Source organism: Candoia aspera, chromosome 15 (assembly GCF_035149785.1).
Source record: "Candoia aspera isolate rCanAsp1 chromosome 15, rCanAsp1.hap2, whole genome shotgun sequence".
In the NCBI taxonomy this organism is placed as follows: Eukaryota; Metazoa; Chordata; class Lepidosauria; order Squamata; family Boidae; genus Candoia; species Candoia aspera.
This window is the reverse complement of record NC_086167.1, coordinates 8,432,678-8,450,188: the sequence shown is the minus strand read 5'-3', so window position 1 is coordinate 8,450,188 and position 17,511 is coordinate 8,432,678. Positions and strand designations below refer to the sequence as shown.

Genomic DNA, 17,511 nt, shown 5'->3' with positions numbered 1-17,511 from the left:
AAGCCCATTTCCTGGTAAACACTGATATATACGGTGTTTCAGTTCCATTTACGATGTAGCAATGAAAAAGAAAACATTTCCTGAGATTATAAGATATGTACTAACATCACACACACACACACACACACACTTGCATGCAAGTTAAGATTAAAAGGTACACCTGTGTTTTGCAAGCATTTCCTTTTGCACTTGGGTTTAAAAGGGAGGGAACAGTTGGGAAAACACTGCCCCCCCCCAACTTTGCCAGTTCTGGTTGATTTCCCCTTAAGATTTCTCCTTCCTCCGCCAACTTAATCAGGCTAACCACAGGTTGACCTTTCCACAGGACGTGCAAAATGCAGATTCACACTACTCCCATTGCAGGGTCGGGGAGGGAGGGAGATGGGGTTCTGGCAGGGAAATAGCCTGGATTTGGATGGATTTATTTGCTGGGGATGTGGCGAGAGACCCCCAAATCTCATTGTTCCCCAGAGCTTTCAGCCAAAAGGAAGAACCATTAACTTTTGCCATGAAAAGAAACTGAAAAATGAAAAGAATCCTCACTTTGTGGATATTGGGGAGGTGTTCTGATAGCAGAGAAGCTAAGCACCAGATTTCACCCTCCAGCCAGCAACACCCACCTCCCCAAATCATCAGACACCTTATCCCTCTGATGGCAAAGCAAACCAGAAGGAATTGGGGGAGGATGCAAAATTGACCCCCTCCAGTAACTTACAGTAGAGTGGCTGAGGAGCATGGCCACAAGAGGAAATCAATCTGTACTGTAAAGGTTTTTTTTTTAAAAAAGTTGCATAGAATTAGGATGTAGTGGCTGGTTGACACAACACACTTAATTCTAAATCCAGGTTAAAAGCCACACTTGGTGTGTTCACATGACATGCTGTGTCCAACATAGCATTTGATTAAGCTTAAAGTGGACTAGATAGCCCAAGCAGCTGGAATTATGGCTGGGTTTACTACCCTGAGTCATAAAATACCTGCCCTAATTAGAACTTAGTTTAACACAGTGTTTCTCAATCTCAGCAACTTTAAGATGTATAGACTCAACTCCCAGAATGCATGGTTGGCTGGAGAATTCTGGGAGTTGAAGTCCATCCCTCTTTAAATTGCTGAGATTGAGGAACACTTGGTTTAACATGTTGTATGAACCCACCTGGTGTTTTGAAAAGAAAAGAGAACCTCTTCTGGGGGGGAAGGGTTGTGCAAATTGTTGCAAACAGTTTGGGATTTGAACCACCCTGTTCTGAATGGGAAGCAGCTCTTTCAAGAGTAGAACAGGCAAATTCACCCTGAAAACTTTCAAAATGCTTTGAACAGCCCATCTTGAAATGGGGAGTTTTGAAGTTGAAACTGTTCAGGTTTAACGTGTTTTGTGGAAGTCTTCAGGGCAGAAGAGACTCAAAGATAAAATATATAGGCTGGGTTGTTTCAGGAAGCTGGTAGGAATGGGGAATTTAGCTACCAAGTAAACACAGGGTGGTGGCTAGCTAAGATGCAACCAGGTCAAGTGGAGGTCCTTGGAAGCAAAGGGAATGTGGTGGGATTGTGCAGGATTCCAGATTGGACTGGAAGCAGCGGCTGGGTGTTACTTGATGCAATCTTTGTGGGCTGTGTGCACTGACCTAGATGAGTGCCTAACCCATAAATAAGCCAGTCTTTTGTTAATGTGCAGGATCCTGGACACTTAAGACCAGGCAGTTCACTGGCGGCAAGCTAGAGTCTTCGTTTTGTCTTAACCAACTTTTTCTCTCTCTCCCCTGTTTACAGCAAGGAGAACTTCGACCGTGTGCCCGACTTGGAATTCAATCCAATTCGATCCAAAATCGTCCATGCCTTTTTTGACAAGAGGTAAGGGAAGTTCAGTCTTCATCCATGTATAGGGATTTTACCAAGCCTCTAAAAATAGGCAGGGTGTGCTTGACCTGTGAATATGTCTATGGCCAGGAATGCCTGATCCAAACAGAGATTGGGTAAAGACCCAGCATTCCCACATACCCATAGTCCCAACTGTCCTCCTCCACTGGGCAATTTTTTTGATTGACTGGGTATTGAAGGTCTGTTTGCTATCCTGCTGCTTAGAGAGTCCCCCCCAACTTATTTCTAAATATTTATTTTAACTCTAAGTATAACAATGAACAAACTTGTATAAGAAAAAGATCGTGGCCCACTGGATTGAGGTTTCAGCAACTTCGGAAATGAGCTGTTCCCCAGAGCTAAAGAATGATTAATACCAAGATACAACATGCAATATCTAATCCAACTCTTAAATATTGACCAAAAGGCTGATAAATAGCCATATGGTATGGTGTAATGTTTGTAGTTTCTTTCTCCTTTCCAAATTGCAGTGTTTCAGTTATGCTCAGGGTAGGAGGATGACTCTGAGAAGCGATTTCTCCTTCCCCTGAAGAAATTAGGAAAAACGAAACAGGCTGTGCATTTAGAAGAGAATTTCTCAAGGTCATCTGGGTCCAGCTCCTGTCTGGGAGGCAACAGTGGCCGCCAACAAGCTGTCACAAATGGGAAACCCCGCCACGCCTCCTGTGATTACAAGATTGTTGTTCCCCATGGCCTGTTTAGTGCAATGAAAGTTTTGAAGATGTAGCGATTGGAGTGTGAGACGAAGACTGGGGAGATCTAGGCTTGGACACACAGCTGTGAAGCTCACCAACTGGGGAGTGGCTGCTTTCATCAGCTTCACCTGCCTAGCAGTGATGTACACTGCAATTGGGGGACAAGAATACGTACAGTAGCTTCGTTCAGAGATAAGGCAAGATCCAGTACAGGTAGTCTCGTTTAGCGACCACAATTGGGACCAGCAACTTGGTCGTTAAGTGAAACTGCAACTGTGTTTATGATCTTACTTCTGCTTTCCTTTGCTTTACAGACCTGTGAAGGTCATAAATGCGAGGATTGGTTGCAAAGTTACTTTTTCATCACCGTCATAACTGCAAATGGTCACTAAATGAGGCAGTTGCTAAACAAGGACAACCTGTAACACCCTGTGGCATTTCTCCACTGTTGTTATTATTTTTCCCCCACCGCTGTCACATTTCTAAGCCGCTCTGTGATTGGATTTGCATAGCACCTTTAATCTGGTTACTGAATTAATCCAGTACCTGCATTTGTACAACACAGTGAGTCATAGACTAAGCAGTTGGTGGGGGGCACTTGCCTGACTTGTTAAGAAAAAACAAAACTAGCTAAGATGAAAAGAAACTGAGCTTAACCCATGATATGAATACGATGGCTTGTTCTTCAACTGATCTCATTCCAAGGGCCTGGGAAAACAGGCTTCCTTTTAAACAGAAAGGCAGAACGGATGTCATAAAGTGGTGGTGTGTGCCGATTGTACATATCTATAGGTTTGTGTTATCAGGGGCCCAGAAGGTGTTGCTCAAATGGCGAGATCGTAACTTCTGTAAATAAAGTGTAAGCAGAACTCTGTGTAGTTAGAATAAGGCACCTTTCTCCTATTTCCGATTTAGTCTCAGTCTTTGCAAGCTCGCTTGGCGGTGGGGGTGCGTGATTGTGGCCAGCAAACCAGACACTAAATTCTTCTGTGCTCACAGGAATCTGCGGGGAGCCTCAGAGGGGTTTGTTGATGAAATCAACTTTGAGGATTTTCTGACCGTCATGTCCAATTTCCGGCCCATTGAGTTGAATATGGACAAAGAGCAACTGGAGCATTTCAGGAAGCAGAAGCTGAAATGTAAATGGAAGCTACCCTTTTCAACCCAACTTTTTCTTCTTTGCGGAGGAGGGCTGATTGAGGCAACATTTTCACTGCATTTAAGGCAGCTGCTGTAAAGAAGGGAATTAGCAGCTTCTAGTTTTCTCTTCTTTCCCACGTTTGAATTCCCACATTACCAAGCACCCATAATGGCAGGATTCCCACGGTGCCCTTAAGATAAGCCATGGTGTGCAGTTAGGGTTAATTCCAACCTGACTCAGATATTGGCTTTGCACAGTCTTTGAACCCAGCCTGTTTAGGCCGTCTTGTCCCAATTAAAAAAAGGAGAATGAGTTTTACTTTTCAGTCCTTTAGTCTGGAACTGTGTTTGCTGGGGTTCACAAGCAATGGATTGTTTTATAACCCATTTCTTAATTCTGAAGCACCTTGAGGCAGCAAACGGTTTTTAAAATGGCAAGCAATCGATAGAACATCAACAGTTAAAATTATATTAGGTCTGTAATACAATCCACCTATTGCCATTTAGGTCCAAAGGGGCACTTTTGTTTTGAAGCATCAGCCCCAGACATTGCTTTTGGTACGTCACTTGATTGTGCCAAAAGCTGATCCAATCCAGAAGGCTAAGGGTGACATTCCTCTTCCCCCTTTCCCTCCCCACCATTAGCCAGCACTGAGGGGGACGCCCCAATGAATTTGGAGGAGGAGAACTGTGTTAGTCCATGATATTTGTGATTTTTATTAAAAGGCATTAGTTTTTGTGAGCTGCAGCTTTTAATGAAACGGCTTAGTCTGAAAAAATGCTACCAGATGTTTGCTGCTGAATCTGGAAATTCAGTCGCGGCCAAGGGCAGCTGATCAGGAATATTTCTGTCTAGAGCAGAGTCAGACTCCAGGAAGACAGATTCTGATTGAAGCTTAGGGAGAAAAAGAAAAAGAAAACATCCTCAAAGCACCTGGGGACTTTGTAGATCCTCCTTCGCTGGAAGTGTTAATTCAACATTAGTGTCTGGGAGGCTTTAATTTAGATTCTTGCACTGAATTAGGGGTTGGGTTTGAGGGCCAAAATGCCAGTTCTGAGACCCTTTGCATCCAGCCCACATTCCCTTTCTTGGGACTGACTCACAACCTTTTGACCCCGGAGGAAACCTTGAAATATTTTCCAGGCCTTGGGGAACCCCTGCCCATTCAGGCTCAAATATAGGCCAGAAGGTACAAAATCATATTCGTTTCATGGATAGGCCTGTCTAGATGCATTCACAGTGTTCTTAAACTGAAAATGAAGGATGAAACTTCCCTCTTACTGTGAAGTTGCCCAAATTTGAAATAATTGTTTAAATAAATTGTGATCTCCCAGGGAACCCCAGCGACCTCTCGTGGACCGCTAGGGTGCCACGGAACCCTGGTTGAGAAACCCTGCCGTAAACTACTGGCCTGACCTTTTGAACTTTCTTGCTTCTTCCCTATCCCACATTTTGGGGAGGATAACGTCCTGCCAAGACATAACAAAACTTGGATTATGGATATCAACCTGTGACGGATTTTGCCTATTGCGTTCCAATGGATTGTTGCAGTTCTCTTGAGTTCTTATCTCGGATTGGGCTCTTACAGCATATTTTTATGTCTCCCCTTGTATCTTCTAGTCCTCTTTCACATGTACGATGCAGACAGTGACGGAAAGATCACCTTGCAGGAATACAGGAATGTAAGATATCATTTCGGCCTTCAGCTCGACCTGTTGCTCTTTTGGAGATCGGCCGCTGCTTCAACCAGTTTTACTTGCTTCTTCTGGCCAGGTGGTGCAACAGATGCTCTCAGGAAACCCCCACCTGGATAAGGAGTCAGTGAGATCCATAGCAGATGGAGCCATGATGGAGGCTGCAAGCATCTGTGTGGGACAAATGGTAGGTTGGGTGTGATCCTAAAGAAGAAGACACCCCCCCCCAGTGTTTGTCTTTTCTTCTGAAAGAAGAGGGGAAGGGACAGTAGCTTGACCATCAAGCCTAGAGGGTCCTTTCCCCAAACAGCTGTTCCACATTTAGTTAGTTAATTCATTTATCCCATTTATTGATTGATTTATCCCATTTATTTATCCAGCTTGCCAAAGTGACTCTGGGCCGCTAACATAGAATTAAAATAAAATATAATCAGTAATATCCAAGATAAAGCAGAACAGAAGTTCAAGGCCGTCAAATCCAGGATGTGTCGCCCAAGACAGGAATGTCTGTCTACCCTGCCCTGGGGAAAACTTGAGTTTTTAGTGACTTCCGAAAGACTAACAGAGTTGGGGCCAACTGAATATTGGTTCGGGTTACAGCACTGCTCTTCCAAAATGCTTATTTTGCAGCTGTTTGAAGTCGCTTCCCTATTTCTCAGTCCTTGGAGGTAGGGCAGGTCAGGAAAGCAACACCACAAAAATGCTTCAACTCTAGTCTACTGAGATAAGCGCTTACTTACAGTATCTTGAAAGCCTGACATTTCCTCTTCCCTCCCTCTTACACCAAAAAGGAGCCAAGGTGGAGCGACGTTAAATTTCTTCCTCACGCAGCCTTGCTTTCCTGTCTTGATCTAATAGTCTTTGCACGTCTTCTCCAAGGTCGATCCTGTGCTTGTCTATGCTATTTCTCTTTCAAATAGCTGGAATTTCATTCCGATTGTGTTAGCCACCCTGAGAGACGTCAGTGCTCTAGGGTACAAATCTTCATGGAACGGGTTTGCACGGCCACCCAAAGGATGGTGGTGCAAGCAGTGTGTTCCTTGCTCAAAGCATAGGAGCAGCCCCATGGCCCTTGGGAAGGCTCTGCTGACGCATTGAGGGCTTCCCCAGATACGTGTGCATCCACACTGGCTTATAATTGCAGAAGTGTTGGCTGCGTGCAGGCCTGTCGCAACACAGGCCAACCGTAGAAGCAGCCACACGGGGCATTCCAGAAGATGCAGCTTCTCCAATTAGAAAATTGGGTGATGAGAAATGACAAAGAGCTTTGCCAGGTCTGGATAAAGGCAACTCATGATGTCTGTGGTGCCTTCTGGGGTGAAATCATCTCCATCCTCACTTTGACCTTTTTCATACGCTAACCCTTATCAAGAGCATGATAGAAGAGAAATAGCAAGCATGCTGAACATAGATTTCCAGATGTTGTTGGACCACAGCCCCCAGCATCCCTTACTCTGGCCCGAGGCTGCTGGGAGTTGTAGTTTAGCAACATCTGGAGAGCTACAGGTTTCCTACCTCTACTACTAGTTTTTTCTATTCCATCTGTCTGTCTGCTTTATCTGTCTATTTATCTCTCCATTCCTCCATCTCCATCTCTCTCTGTCTCTATCTCAGTCTAATTCTACCTGCACTCTCTCTCTCTCTCTTTTTTGCTTGTAATCCCTGGGGTGGGGGTATTACATGTGTCATAAATAGGAAAGTGCTTTTCTGCTTTTTGTAGAGAGATGAGTAGGATACAGCCATCACATACCAGCTCTATTAAAAATGCTAGTTGCTGTGTGGCATCTCACTGGGTGAATGGTTTAGGAGATACAGTAGTTACCAAGTGTGTTAAGTTTTCCTTTTCCCTCCTTGCCCCTTTTTCCTTGTGTCATGTCATCTTGACTACAAATGTATAAGCCGAATTGTTTAAAAAGACCTTTGTGGAAACATTAGCAGCATTATTAACAAGAGTTTAACAATTCTTCATGCAACACATGTAAAAAAGGGCAGGGTTTGATTGGATGGCCACAACTGCCATCTTGGCTTTTTTTGACACCCCAAGATGCCCCTGGAGGCTTGTGTAAAAAAAAAGAAAAGACTTCTTCCTAGGTACAGCCTTTTTTATACCTTTTTCTTTTTCTAATTAACTAAATACAAAAAACAAAGAAAAAGAAAACACCAAATTATGAAAGGGGGAAGGGAAGCTAAAAATAGAAATGAAAACACGCAGGATATATATTTACAGAATACTACATCAATGATTCATTACAGTCATCCATAGCTAATCTATATTAATCAATTCTGCAAACCACAGAATAGTTGGAGCCATAATGCCTTTCCAGTGCTGAACAATAAGACTTTGGGCTCTAAGTGTCTAGATGTCAACTCCCATGTGCTAGAGATAAATTGGAAAAGAATATAAGCATCTGAAAATATTAAATCTTAAAATTAATGCATGGAATTCCTTCTGCCCCAAATGGAACAATATATTTAAATAAGGCATTAATTTCACTGCAGCTCCAACAGCATGAATGCCATGAGGTCATTTCTAAATTATTCTCTTGTTGAAATAGATGTAATTTAAAAAGAAATCTATTGAAATTTTTGGGGTTTTTTTATATCTCTTCGTTTTCATTGGTCAAGTAAAAGATGCTTTTTTTGTTGTTAATTGTTGCAATTGCTTTTATTTTAATTTTGTTCACAGAGTCGCTTGTTGAGATGGGGGCATACAAGTTCAATTAATACATAAAAAATAAAGAAAAGCAAGGAAAAAGATGCATATACACACTTAAAGGATTTTGGGGGGGGGAAAGTAAAAGCAAAGCAAAAGAAACAAAAAAGATTTAAAAACCATTATAAAAAGGGCATTCTGGTAGCCCCGCCGCTTTTTTTTTTTCTCCCAGCCACTGATTGTTAGTTGAATATTTTTATACTTTACTTTGGACATTTCTGGATCATTTTGATTATTATTGTTTCTTAAAGTTTATTTTTCATCGAAAACCATATTGTAAGTTTTCTTAGCTTGCCTATAAGGGAACCATCCCTGTGTGAATCTGGTTGGACTTCTGCTGTGAATATACACCATCAGTTTTTCCGTTGCTGTATATGCTTCCATTTTAGTCTTCGAGTCCTATATTGACAGCAAGGTTTTTCTTCTCCAATGTTGTGTCAGTTTGATTCTTGCCACTGTCAGCTTATATCTTAATGAGTTATGATGGTTTTCATTTATATTCTCTGGGACCAGAGCTAATAAAGATATTCCTGGTTTTAATTCAGATTTTATCTTCAGAATGTCCTGAATGTTTGGGTGCATTTCCTTTTCTACCTTTTCTGATTGTTTCCTTTTTTTTTTTTTTCTGTAAGTTTCAGGTCCTGAAATAAATCTCTTTTCCTTCCTAATTTTAGGAGCCAGATCAAGTCTACGAAGGGATCACATTTGATGACTTCCTGAAGGTAGGAAATTCTCTTTGCATTTCCAGTGGTTTGGAAAGACAGGGCTGGTGTCCTGCCGGTGGGGCTGCATCTGCACTCAGTTCTGCCAAGCAGACTCTGCAATTTTCACCCTCAATTCCAAACCCACAGAAATAATTTCCGTTCAGATTTTCAGCACACAGTCCCCCAAATAATCAGTGTGCGGAGAGATGGTGGGACAGGGCTGGAAATGCACTGAGCATGACTCATTTTTTTCACTTTTGCTATCTTGCAAAAACTGCTGTATGGATAGTCTTAGGCTGTGTTTCTCAACCTCGGCAACTTTAAGATGTGTGGACTTCAACTCCCAGAATTCCCCAGCCAGCCATGCTGGCTGGGGAATTCTGGGAATTGAAATCCACACATCTTAAAGTTGCCGAGGTTGAGAAGCCCTGGGCCAGAGTATAAAGAGTAATCAAGCCAATCAGTCCTGTTTTGGACAAGGACCGCAAATCCTTTTTTTTTTCCCTGAAGGGAATCTCGAACAACTGTATGGGCACTTCTGAAGGAATTGTCTTAATTTTCTGTTCTTCTCAAGCATTCTCACATGCGTAATACTCTCAGATCCCAAATCCTTAACCAAGAATAAAATTAGCTAAGCTCAGCTGGTAGTGTGAAAGCACCTGCTAGGTCTGACTTTGACCTGCTTTGGGAAGTGGGGTGGGTGGGTGGGTGATGGCAGTCAAATAAAACAACGTTTTTAAAAAGGCCAGCATCTGGACTGAATTACTCCAGGCTGCAGAAGGATGATGAGGTTCTCAGTGTCCTCTGACCTTAAGCACTGGCTTAAATAGAAAAAGTCATCAGAAGTCATGCCACAAAAGGTCTCAGATGGGGCTGAGGGTGGGCAGCTGCGCTTCAGCAGAGAATGGAGAGGGGTAACAACACCAGGACCACAGATGGGGCATCCCACCTTGGAAAGAACAGGCTGTGGAAGCAATGGCTGTAGCCAATTTTGAGCTTTAAGTTTGCTCTAGGATAGGTCACCCCCACCCCACCCCCATGCTAGGCACTTAAGATAATTGCAGGAAATTAAAGGCTCTCCTGGATTGACCTTACTCCTGTTCTTGGCTTGCTCCAGACTATCTCTAACTGTGCAGGGAGGATCTGGTTTAATTTGGATCACCAGTTTGTTCCAGTGCAATGTGGGGAAGGTGGGGTGGGGGGAAGGTCAAGTAACTTGATGCTTCAGTTCCAAGTGTCAGACCGAGTCAATTCAATTTTCTGAACTGATCGTGTGTGTGGGTGGGGCGGGGAGTTATTTCTGTGTTGCCAGATGGATTCATTCAGTCTGAGGCCTCAGCAATTCAATTCAGGCAGTACGTCAGTTTGGAGCAGAGTTTCCCAGCCAGGGTTCCTTGGCACCCTCAGGTTCTGCGAGAGGTCACTAGGGGTTCCCTGGGAGATCATGATTTATCTTAAAAATAATTTCAAATTCAGGCAAGTTCACATTAAAGAGGTAATTTTCATTCTTTATTTTTAGTTTACACATGAAACAAATAATTTTGTAACTTCTGGCCTGTATTTGAGCCTGAATGGGCAGGGGTTCCCCGAGGCCTGAAAAATATTTCAAGGGTTCCTCCAGGGTCAAAAGGTTGAGAAAGGCTGGTTTGGAGGTTCAGTGGAATTGGCTCTGAATCTTACACAGCCCAATTAGGTTGCAACTTACAAATAATCTGGAAGATACATCAGGTTATGTAACGTTGGCTGCACCTCTTTTATCTCACTTAATTTGAGGTGGGTTAGGCTGAAGCAGGAGCGTTTTGCTAGAAGTTAAGGTGCTGGATTAGAAGATGGGAGACCCTGAGTTCTAGTCCCTTTTAGGCCTGGAAGCCAGCTGGGTGGCTGGCCTAGTCTCTCGTGCAGCCCAAGGAAAAAGGTTAGGGCAAACCACTTCTGAAAATGTTGCCTAGAAGACATGGAGAAGTCCTTATCAGCAGGACTGAAGTTTGACTCCGAGGAAGAAAGAAGGGCTGAAAAATAGTGATTTGTCCCTAGCACATCCATGGAGCTTCTTGGCTAAGCAAACTTCTAAGCAGGATAATGGTTTGTTATGCTGAGTTTTGGGATTGAAAAGGAATCTCCTGCGATGGTCACACTTAGGCCATTTCAGATCCTACCTTCCCTAATCTCTGGGCCCTTCCCTGATCTCATCCCCCTAAGTCCCTCACTCTTCCCTGGCCTTGAGACTTCAACTCTCACAACCTTCACAAGCACACAAGCCAGAATGGAAGATGGGAATCCCAACCATCTTCAGCAGGGTGGCCTCTGTCCTGGGAGGTGGAAGCCTGGTGCCAGTTTGCTTAGTGAACTATTTCAACTCAGCTTGAAGGGCTGAGAAGGGCACGGTGAACTTACAAGAGTGGGCAGGGTTAGGCTAGTTGGCCGAGAGAAAGTGGAGAAGAGGGCTCCTTAAAGGAGATGGGCAAAGGGTCCACAGCAGAACTTGGCCACCTGATGGGTGGTCAGACAGGACCAAAGGTGGGGAAGTACATGGATATTCTTTGCAAGGAAGCCCTCTTCCACCAGCTGCCTCCTCCTCGGAGAGGTCTAGTCCCAACTCAATGGTAAGGTGAGCAATGGAACGCTTGTCTCTCCGCATGGTCTGTTTTCCAGCCAAGAGTTTGCTCCTTTTTGAAGCATGACTGAAGATTGTAGGATCTGACAGAACGTTTTCTCCCGTTTTGTCCCCTTTCCTTGGCAGATCTGGGAAGGAATCGACATAGAGACGAAGATGCATGTCCGCTTCCTCACGCTGGAACCCATGGCGTTTTGCTACTGACCGTGCCCGAGCCCGGGAGGGGGAGGCTTTGGAGGAAATGGCAGAGAGTTTGGGGGGGGGGGATATCTCTCTTGGAGCAGCTGCCACAGATCAACGAAGTTCAGACAACTGGATGAGCTGTACAGATTGTCTTCAGAGTTCCCCAGTAAAAGGACCTCAGTTCGGACTGAATGTTGTGCTTGGTTTATTTGTGCCCTTGTTTTGTGCGTGTTTTTCTCCTAGCTTCCTGGGGTGTGTCGAGAAGCCCACTGGGGGCTTTAAGGACACCTGAAGGTCCTGCTCTCCCACACACCAACAGGACCCCAAGTCAGAAGGGCGGCCACCGCTGTCCAGGGTAAGTTACCTGTTGGGGCAAATGGCTATATATATTACTAGGTTTTATGTAGTAGCATATATAAGCATTCTCCTATATACATATTAGCATCATTAGCACAGACCTATTCATCTACTAAAATATGCTAATATGTATATACACACACAGAAGGGCGTAATTTGTGTATTACTGGAATACACTAACCACGCTAACAAGTCTGTGTATGCGTATCTCTGCCCCACTAATATATGGCAACATATTCAACCACCTGCTAATGTTTACACAGTGTATTACTGTTATGTCCATATGTATATATTAGCATATGGTTAATAGGTTGTTATATATTAGAGTGCATGTGCATGGCTCACATGTACTGTAATACATGCTAATCTATGGTAATCTATTTCGAGCGTGTCAAAGGTTGCTGGCACAAATTAGCATGCCGATGTATGCTGTGTTATAATATATTCAAATATACTTTGAATATATTAGTAAAAATCAGCATATATTATGTGTGCCGCTTTATGCCAATAGCATACATTAGAGAATCTAATCTATTATACATTAATATATTCAAACATACTTTGAATATATTATTATATATTGGCATACATTAGAGAATCTAATATATGCTATTGGCATAAAGCGGCACACATAATATATGCTGATTTTTACTAATATATTCAAAGTATATTTGAATATATTATAACACAGCATACGTCGGCATGCTAATTTGTGCCAGCAACCTTTGACAGGCTCGAAATAGATTACCATAGATTAGCATGTATTATAGTACATGAAAGTCATGTCCATGCCTGCTAATATAGGCATATAAATATGCCTATATTAGCTCATAGGTGACTATATTAGGGCAGGTGGCTGCACATTTTTCAAGCACTCTCTCTCCAGGGGAATGCCTCCCCAAATATTTATATTCAAGTACACACAGTCAGCGGGACATTACCATATACTGGGGTGGTTTGTTTTTTTTGCCCAGAGCTCGTAACCTCAGTAGGGTATACACCTTAATATATGGTATACACCTTAATATATGGTAATTTGTAGGTATATACATATTACCATATATTAGGGTATATGCCCATTACTGTATGTGTCTGGGTATATTAACGCAGATGCATACAGTCGTATAGGCTAAGATCTCTTAGCCTATACGACTGTATGCATCTGCGTTAATATACCCAGACACATACAGTAATGGGCATATACCCTAATATATGGTAATATGTATATACCTACAAATTACCATATATTAAGGTGTATACCATACTGAGGTTACGAGCTCTGCGCTGCAAAACACAAAAAGACAAACCACTAGGGGGCAGCAAAACTTTATTTTTGCTGCCCTCTAGTGGCCTGCCATGTTTTTGCAGCCCAGATCTGGTAACCCTAGAGCAGTGTTTTTCAAACTTGGCAGTTTTAAGAAGTGTGGACTTCACTTCCCAGAATTCCCAGGGAGTTGAAGTCCCCACATCTTACAAGTGTGCCAAACACTGCTCTACACATACATCCACATGTGTGCATCTCTCTCTCCTGCAGCTCCAGATATATACGGGCAATCCTGGGAACTCTGGCATGTCACATTTTTCCTCTAGGGCAGCTGCTTTTGAGAAGGGGGTTCCCAGCAAAGGAAGTGGCTTGAGGTAGCCTGGCCCTGCGTCTGACGCTCTGGGGAGTCAGGCTGCCTCCAGAATACCGAAAACCCCTTCCTGTTCTGGGACGGTTCCTTCTGGGAAACTGCTGGACCAGCCCAACTGGCATGGGGCAGAGGAAAAAAAAGGGGGACATTCTAAAGTTACCCAGGAAAGAACCTTTTGCCCATGTATACCAGTCGCTCTTCTCCTCTCCTGATTGCACAAGGGCCATAAACTCTGCACTTACCTCTTCTGCTTCTCTCTGGCCAGCGAATCCCAGTCGTCTTCAGCCCTCGCTGCGGGGACTTCTTGCAGAAAGGGAGGGGGTGGACACCCTCCCCTCCTGCAAGTCAGCAGCTGAAGAGGTAGGTACCTGTGGTGCCCACCTGGCAGGGGGGGCCCAATGGGCTTTGTTCTTTGACCGAGCCAGCAAGGTTTGCCTGATCCGGTCTTTCCAGCAGGGAGAGACCGGATCAGGCCACGGAGAGCCCCATGCTCCGTCTGGTTGCACCGAGCCTACCCTCCCTGTGTTGATGAACTACAACTCCCAGCAGCCCCAGGGAGGGCAATCCTGGTGCAATCAGGCAAAGCGCAAGAGGAGATGGAGAAGTCTGGATATTTACACACACGCCCTTTTTGCTTGACTTGACTTACCTGTGGTTGAAGAGGGGCAGCCGCTGAAGGCGTGACAGAATTTTCCCCCTTACTGGTGGGGGCTCTGGACCTTCTCCTCCTAATTTGGGGTTTCGAGACCAAGCACCACTGACAATACAACAGTCACCTTTGAGCACGCCAACCCCCTTGCCCCAAGATATCACTTAACAAAGAGACTTTATTTACAGGAAAACACTCCAAAGTCCCTTCCTCTAAAGTTGTCCAGGAGGAAAGCTGTTTCAGGTGGCACCTGCTCCAGAAAAGCAGGGCTGAACCATTTCAGTTCTGTGCAAGGAATGTGTTCTCCATTCCACCAGACTGGCCTCTTGCACACTTGGGCTACTGCCTTTATTACGACTTCCTGATCATTGCCAAGCACGGCGTGGCTCCCGTGGGCCAGCATCTCTTCTCCATTCCCACAGTGCTGTGGTTGGAGCTTTGGGGAGACCACGCACCCCGCTGCTTCTGCTGCTTGCTTGGCCAGCCTGCTGCTTCCAGGTCCTCCAAGGGAGTCCATCCTTGGGGTCTCCTCCTCCAGGGCCCGGCTCAGTTGGCCTTGAACTTCCCCTCTTCCCACACTACCTAGATGTTGTCATAGGGGACCGCGAGGCCAACATTGTAGTTGTAGCCGGCCGCTTCGTTGTAAGAGGAGCGGCAGATGGGAAGCACGCTTTCAGCCAGCAACGGGTCCGTGGAGAACTCGTAGGCATAGATGAGGCCTCGATGTCTGCCCAGAGAGAATGGGACAAGTGGGGAAGAAAGTAAGCAGGGTGCTTTTGAACCTGTCTGGAAAAACCGTAGAGGAATTTTTCAGCCTTGGCAGTTTCAAGATGGGTGGACTTCATACTGGCTGGGGAATTCTGGAAGTTGAAGTCCACCCATCTTCAAGTGGCCAAGGCTGAAAAACACTGCTCTAGACAGTGCTAACTCCCTGGGGGTAAGGAGAAATTAAAAAGCGAACAAGCCAATTCAGATTAGGCCCATCCTCTCGAAAGAGAGCACTCTTAATGGATCTTGGTCATTCTGCCTCTAGATCAGAGTTTCTCAACCTTGGCAGAATTCTGGGAGTTGGAGTCCACTCATCCTCAATTTGCCAAGGTTGAGAAACTCTGATCTAGACAAATCGCCTCTCTTGTATTCACCTTCTTGGATCTCCGCTCACAATATGAGGAAGCAGGTCCACAGAGAAGTGAAGTGATTTTCTCCTGAAGATGTTACTTCCTTCCCAATGAGACGGGGTTTGGATTGCCATGCTGCTGTGCATCGCAAGAGGAGGGGAGGCCTGCAGCCACGCAGAAGCAGCTGAACTACAACTCCCATCAACCTTAGCCAGCCCAACCAGTAATCATGGGTGCTAGAACATCTTACCACCCCTTCTCCCGTCGCGCTGGGTTTGTTTTTCCAAGTCTCAGCCAAACGCCCGCTGTTTGCTGCACAATTTGCTTGGCATTTACAGCTCAATGTGTCCCTCATTATTGCCTAGCTAAGACTGCTGGGAGTTGTAGTTCAGCAACAATGGGAGTGTCACCGAGCGCCTCCCGCTGGTTTAGCAAAGGTACCACCGCGAGTTGGCTCTTACCTTCGGTGAGCGGTCAAGTCGTCGTCCGTGATGCTGGCACCTCGCGGAGTTTTTTCATTTGGGATGTTGGCCGTGATGAGGCTATGGGAGTTGAACCGGAGGTGGCGGACAGGGTGCCTGGAAAAAGGACCCCCCCAGTTTATCAGTGGCCTTTTAACAACTTCTCCATATCTAAATACGGGTTGACGAACAACTTACTGTTCAATTAAAGGCAGGATGACAAGGGTTGACGAGTTATTCGAATGCCCAGTAAACTGAAGAAAATGCAACAAGAAAACTCTAGGATTTTTTTTTAAAAGACCCTTTTTAAAAAGACCCTTCTGAAATGAAAGGGATGCGTTGCTAGTTTTAAAAACGGCTATATATTTAGAGCAAAGTTAACCAGCATTTTCTGCCTCCTTTCCATTTTGCAACTGCTGTAGTTGTAGTTGTGGATATGTCTGGATCGAACCCATCGTTTGACTCTCTCTGCTTTTAAACCCACGTTTTTTGAGTGACATACTTCATAACTGGCTTTCAACAAATGCCCCACTCTGTTATTTAGCAACAGAGAATTCAAAGTACTTCCTGCAGATTCTTAATACCCTTATTTAAGAAAGAAAGCCTTTCCTAAAAACAGGCCGGTTTTATTAGCCCCATGTTGCAGATGGAAAGTTGAGGCTGAGAGAGGAAGCGGCGTGCTTTCCGTCAGAAGCTACATGTCCTCAGGGCTCACTTCTCGAGAGGCCAAAGGGAGCAGAGGAGGGGGCCAGACCCCACAGTGAATTTTATTTTACCTATTTTTAAATAAAATTTACTTTTCTCCCCAATATGCCTTTTTTCTCCATTTCTTTCCAAAGCAGCAAATTGCAGGAAATGGGCAGTCAGTTCCTACCAGAGATCTGAACTGATCTCTTGCAGAAGACTTTGGAAATCAGATTAAAAACGGCATGCAATTTGCTGGCCATCACACCAACACCCAACCACTGCCTTAAGCCAGCTCAGTCCCAGGCAATGGGTTTGAACCAAAGACTTCCACAGCCCAGTTTCTCAAGTGCTACAAGAAGGCACAGCTCAAGACCCCAGACCCTGGCAGAGTTCACATATTCAACTAGACCCAGTGCAGTTTGCTTGGTTTGGCTTAGCGTACAGCATGAATCCAGCCAACTGTGATGAAGCAAATTTGCTTAGACGAACTATGAAGCATGCCCTTCTATTAGCCCTCATACACATTTATTTTATTTTCCCTCTCACCCTCTTCCTCTTGCACTGGGCTGTTCGGGGAGGCATTCTTTCATCCCGTACATTTAATTTTCTAAATAGATTTGTGCTTCTGAAAACCTCAAGGCCCCTCTGACTTTTTTTTAACATCTTCTCTTCCAGAGAATGGATGGTGTCCCATTTTGCCTAGGGAAGGCTGACGCATGGGAAATAAAGTTTGCTGATAATGCATCTCAATGCAAGCATCCTACTGACCGTCTTGCCGTTCCAGTTACATGGAAAATATTTGTTTTTTTGAAACGGATTAAGGGGGGGGGGGGAAAGGAGATGGCACCTAAAAGAAGAAAGGTGGCTTTGAGCCCCATCAAGTGGAATGTTTCTGAAATGCATCTGGAACAGCAGGAAATGGAATAAGGGGGCATGAAGCATGTGACCCAAGCGTCTTACAAATGTATAGCAAACAGGGGAGCTGG

The 17,511-nt window shown here is 44.6% G+C and overlaps 2 protein-coding genes across 2 annotated transcripts in view; one reads left to right on the top strand and one right to left on the bottom strand.

Annotated features, from left to right (window-relative positions):
- TESC (tescalcin) overlaps nucleotides 1-11,710 on the top strand; it is a 34,476-nt gene extending 22,766 nt beyond the window's left edge. Inside the window, exons 3-8 of the mRNA XM_063315914.1 lie at nucleotides 1,768-1,848; nucleotides 3,570-3,709; nucleotides 5,332-5,393; nucleotides 5,485-5,592; nucleotides 8,793-8,840; nucleotides 11,563-11,710. Of these exons, the coding sequence (XP_063171984.1) occupies nucleotides 1,768-1,848; nucleotides 3,570-3,709; nucleotides 5,332-5,393; nucleotides 5,485-5,592; nucleotides 8,793-8,840; nucleotides 11,563-11,640 (517 nt within the window). The 3' untranslated portion in view covers nucleotides 11,641-11,710. The remainder of the gene's footprint in view (nucleotides 1-1,767; nucleotides 1,849-3,569; nucleotides 3,710-5,331; nucleotides 5,394-5,484; nucleotides 5,593-8,792; nucleotides 8,841-11,562) is intronic.
- A 2,301-nt stretch (nucleotides 11,711-14,011) lies between these two features.
- Nucleotides 14,012-17,511, bottom strand: part of FBXW8 (F-box and WD repeat domain containing 8) — a 64,830-nt gene continuing 61,330 nt past the window's right edge. The window contains exons 10-11 of the mRNA XM_063315553.1: nucleotides 15,839-15,955; nucleotides 14,012-14,986 (exon numbers count right to left, since the gene is read on the bottom strand). Coding sequence (XP_063171623.1) covers nucleotides 14,842-14,986; nucleotides 15,839-15,955 — 262 coding nt within the window. The 3' untranslated portion in view covers nucleotides 14,012-14,841. The remainder of the gene's footprint in view (nucleotides 14,987-15,838; nucleotides 15,956-17,511) is intronic.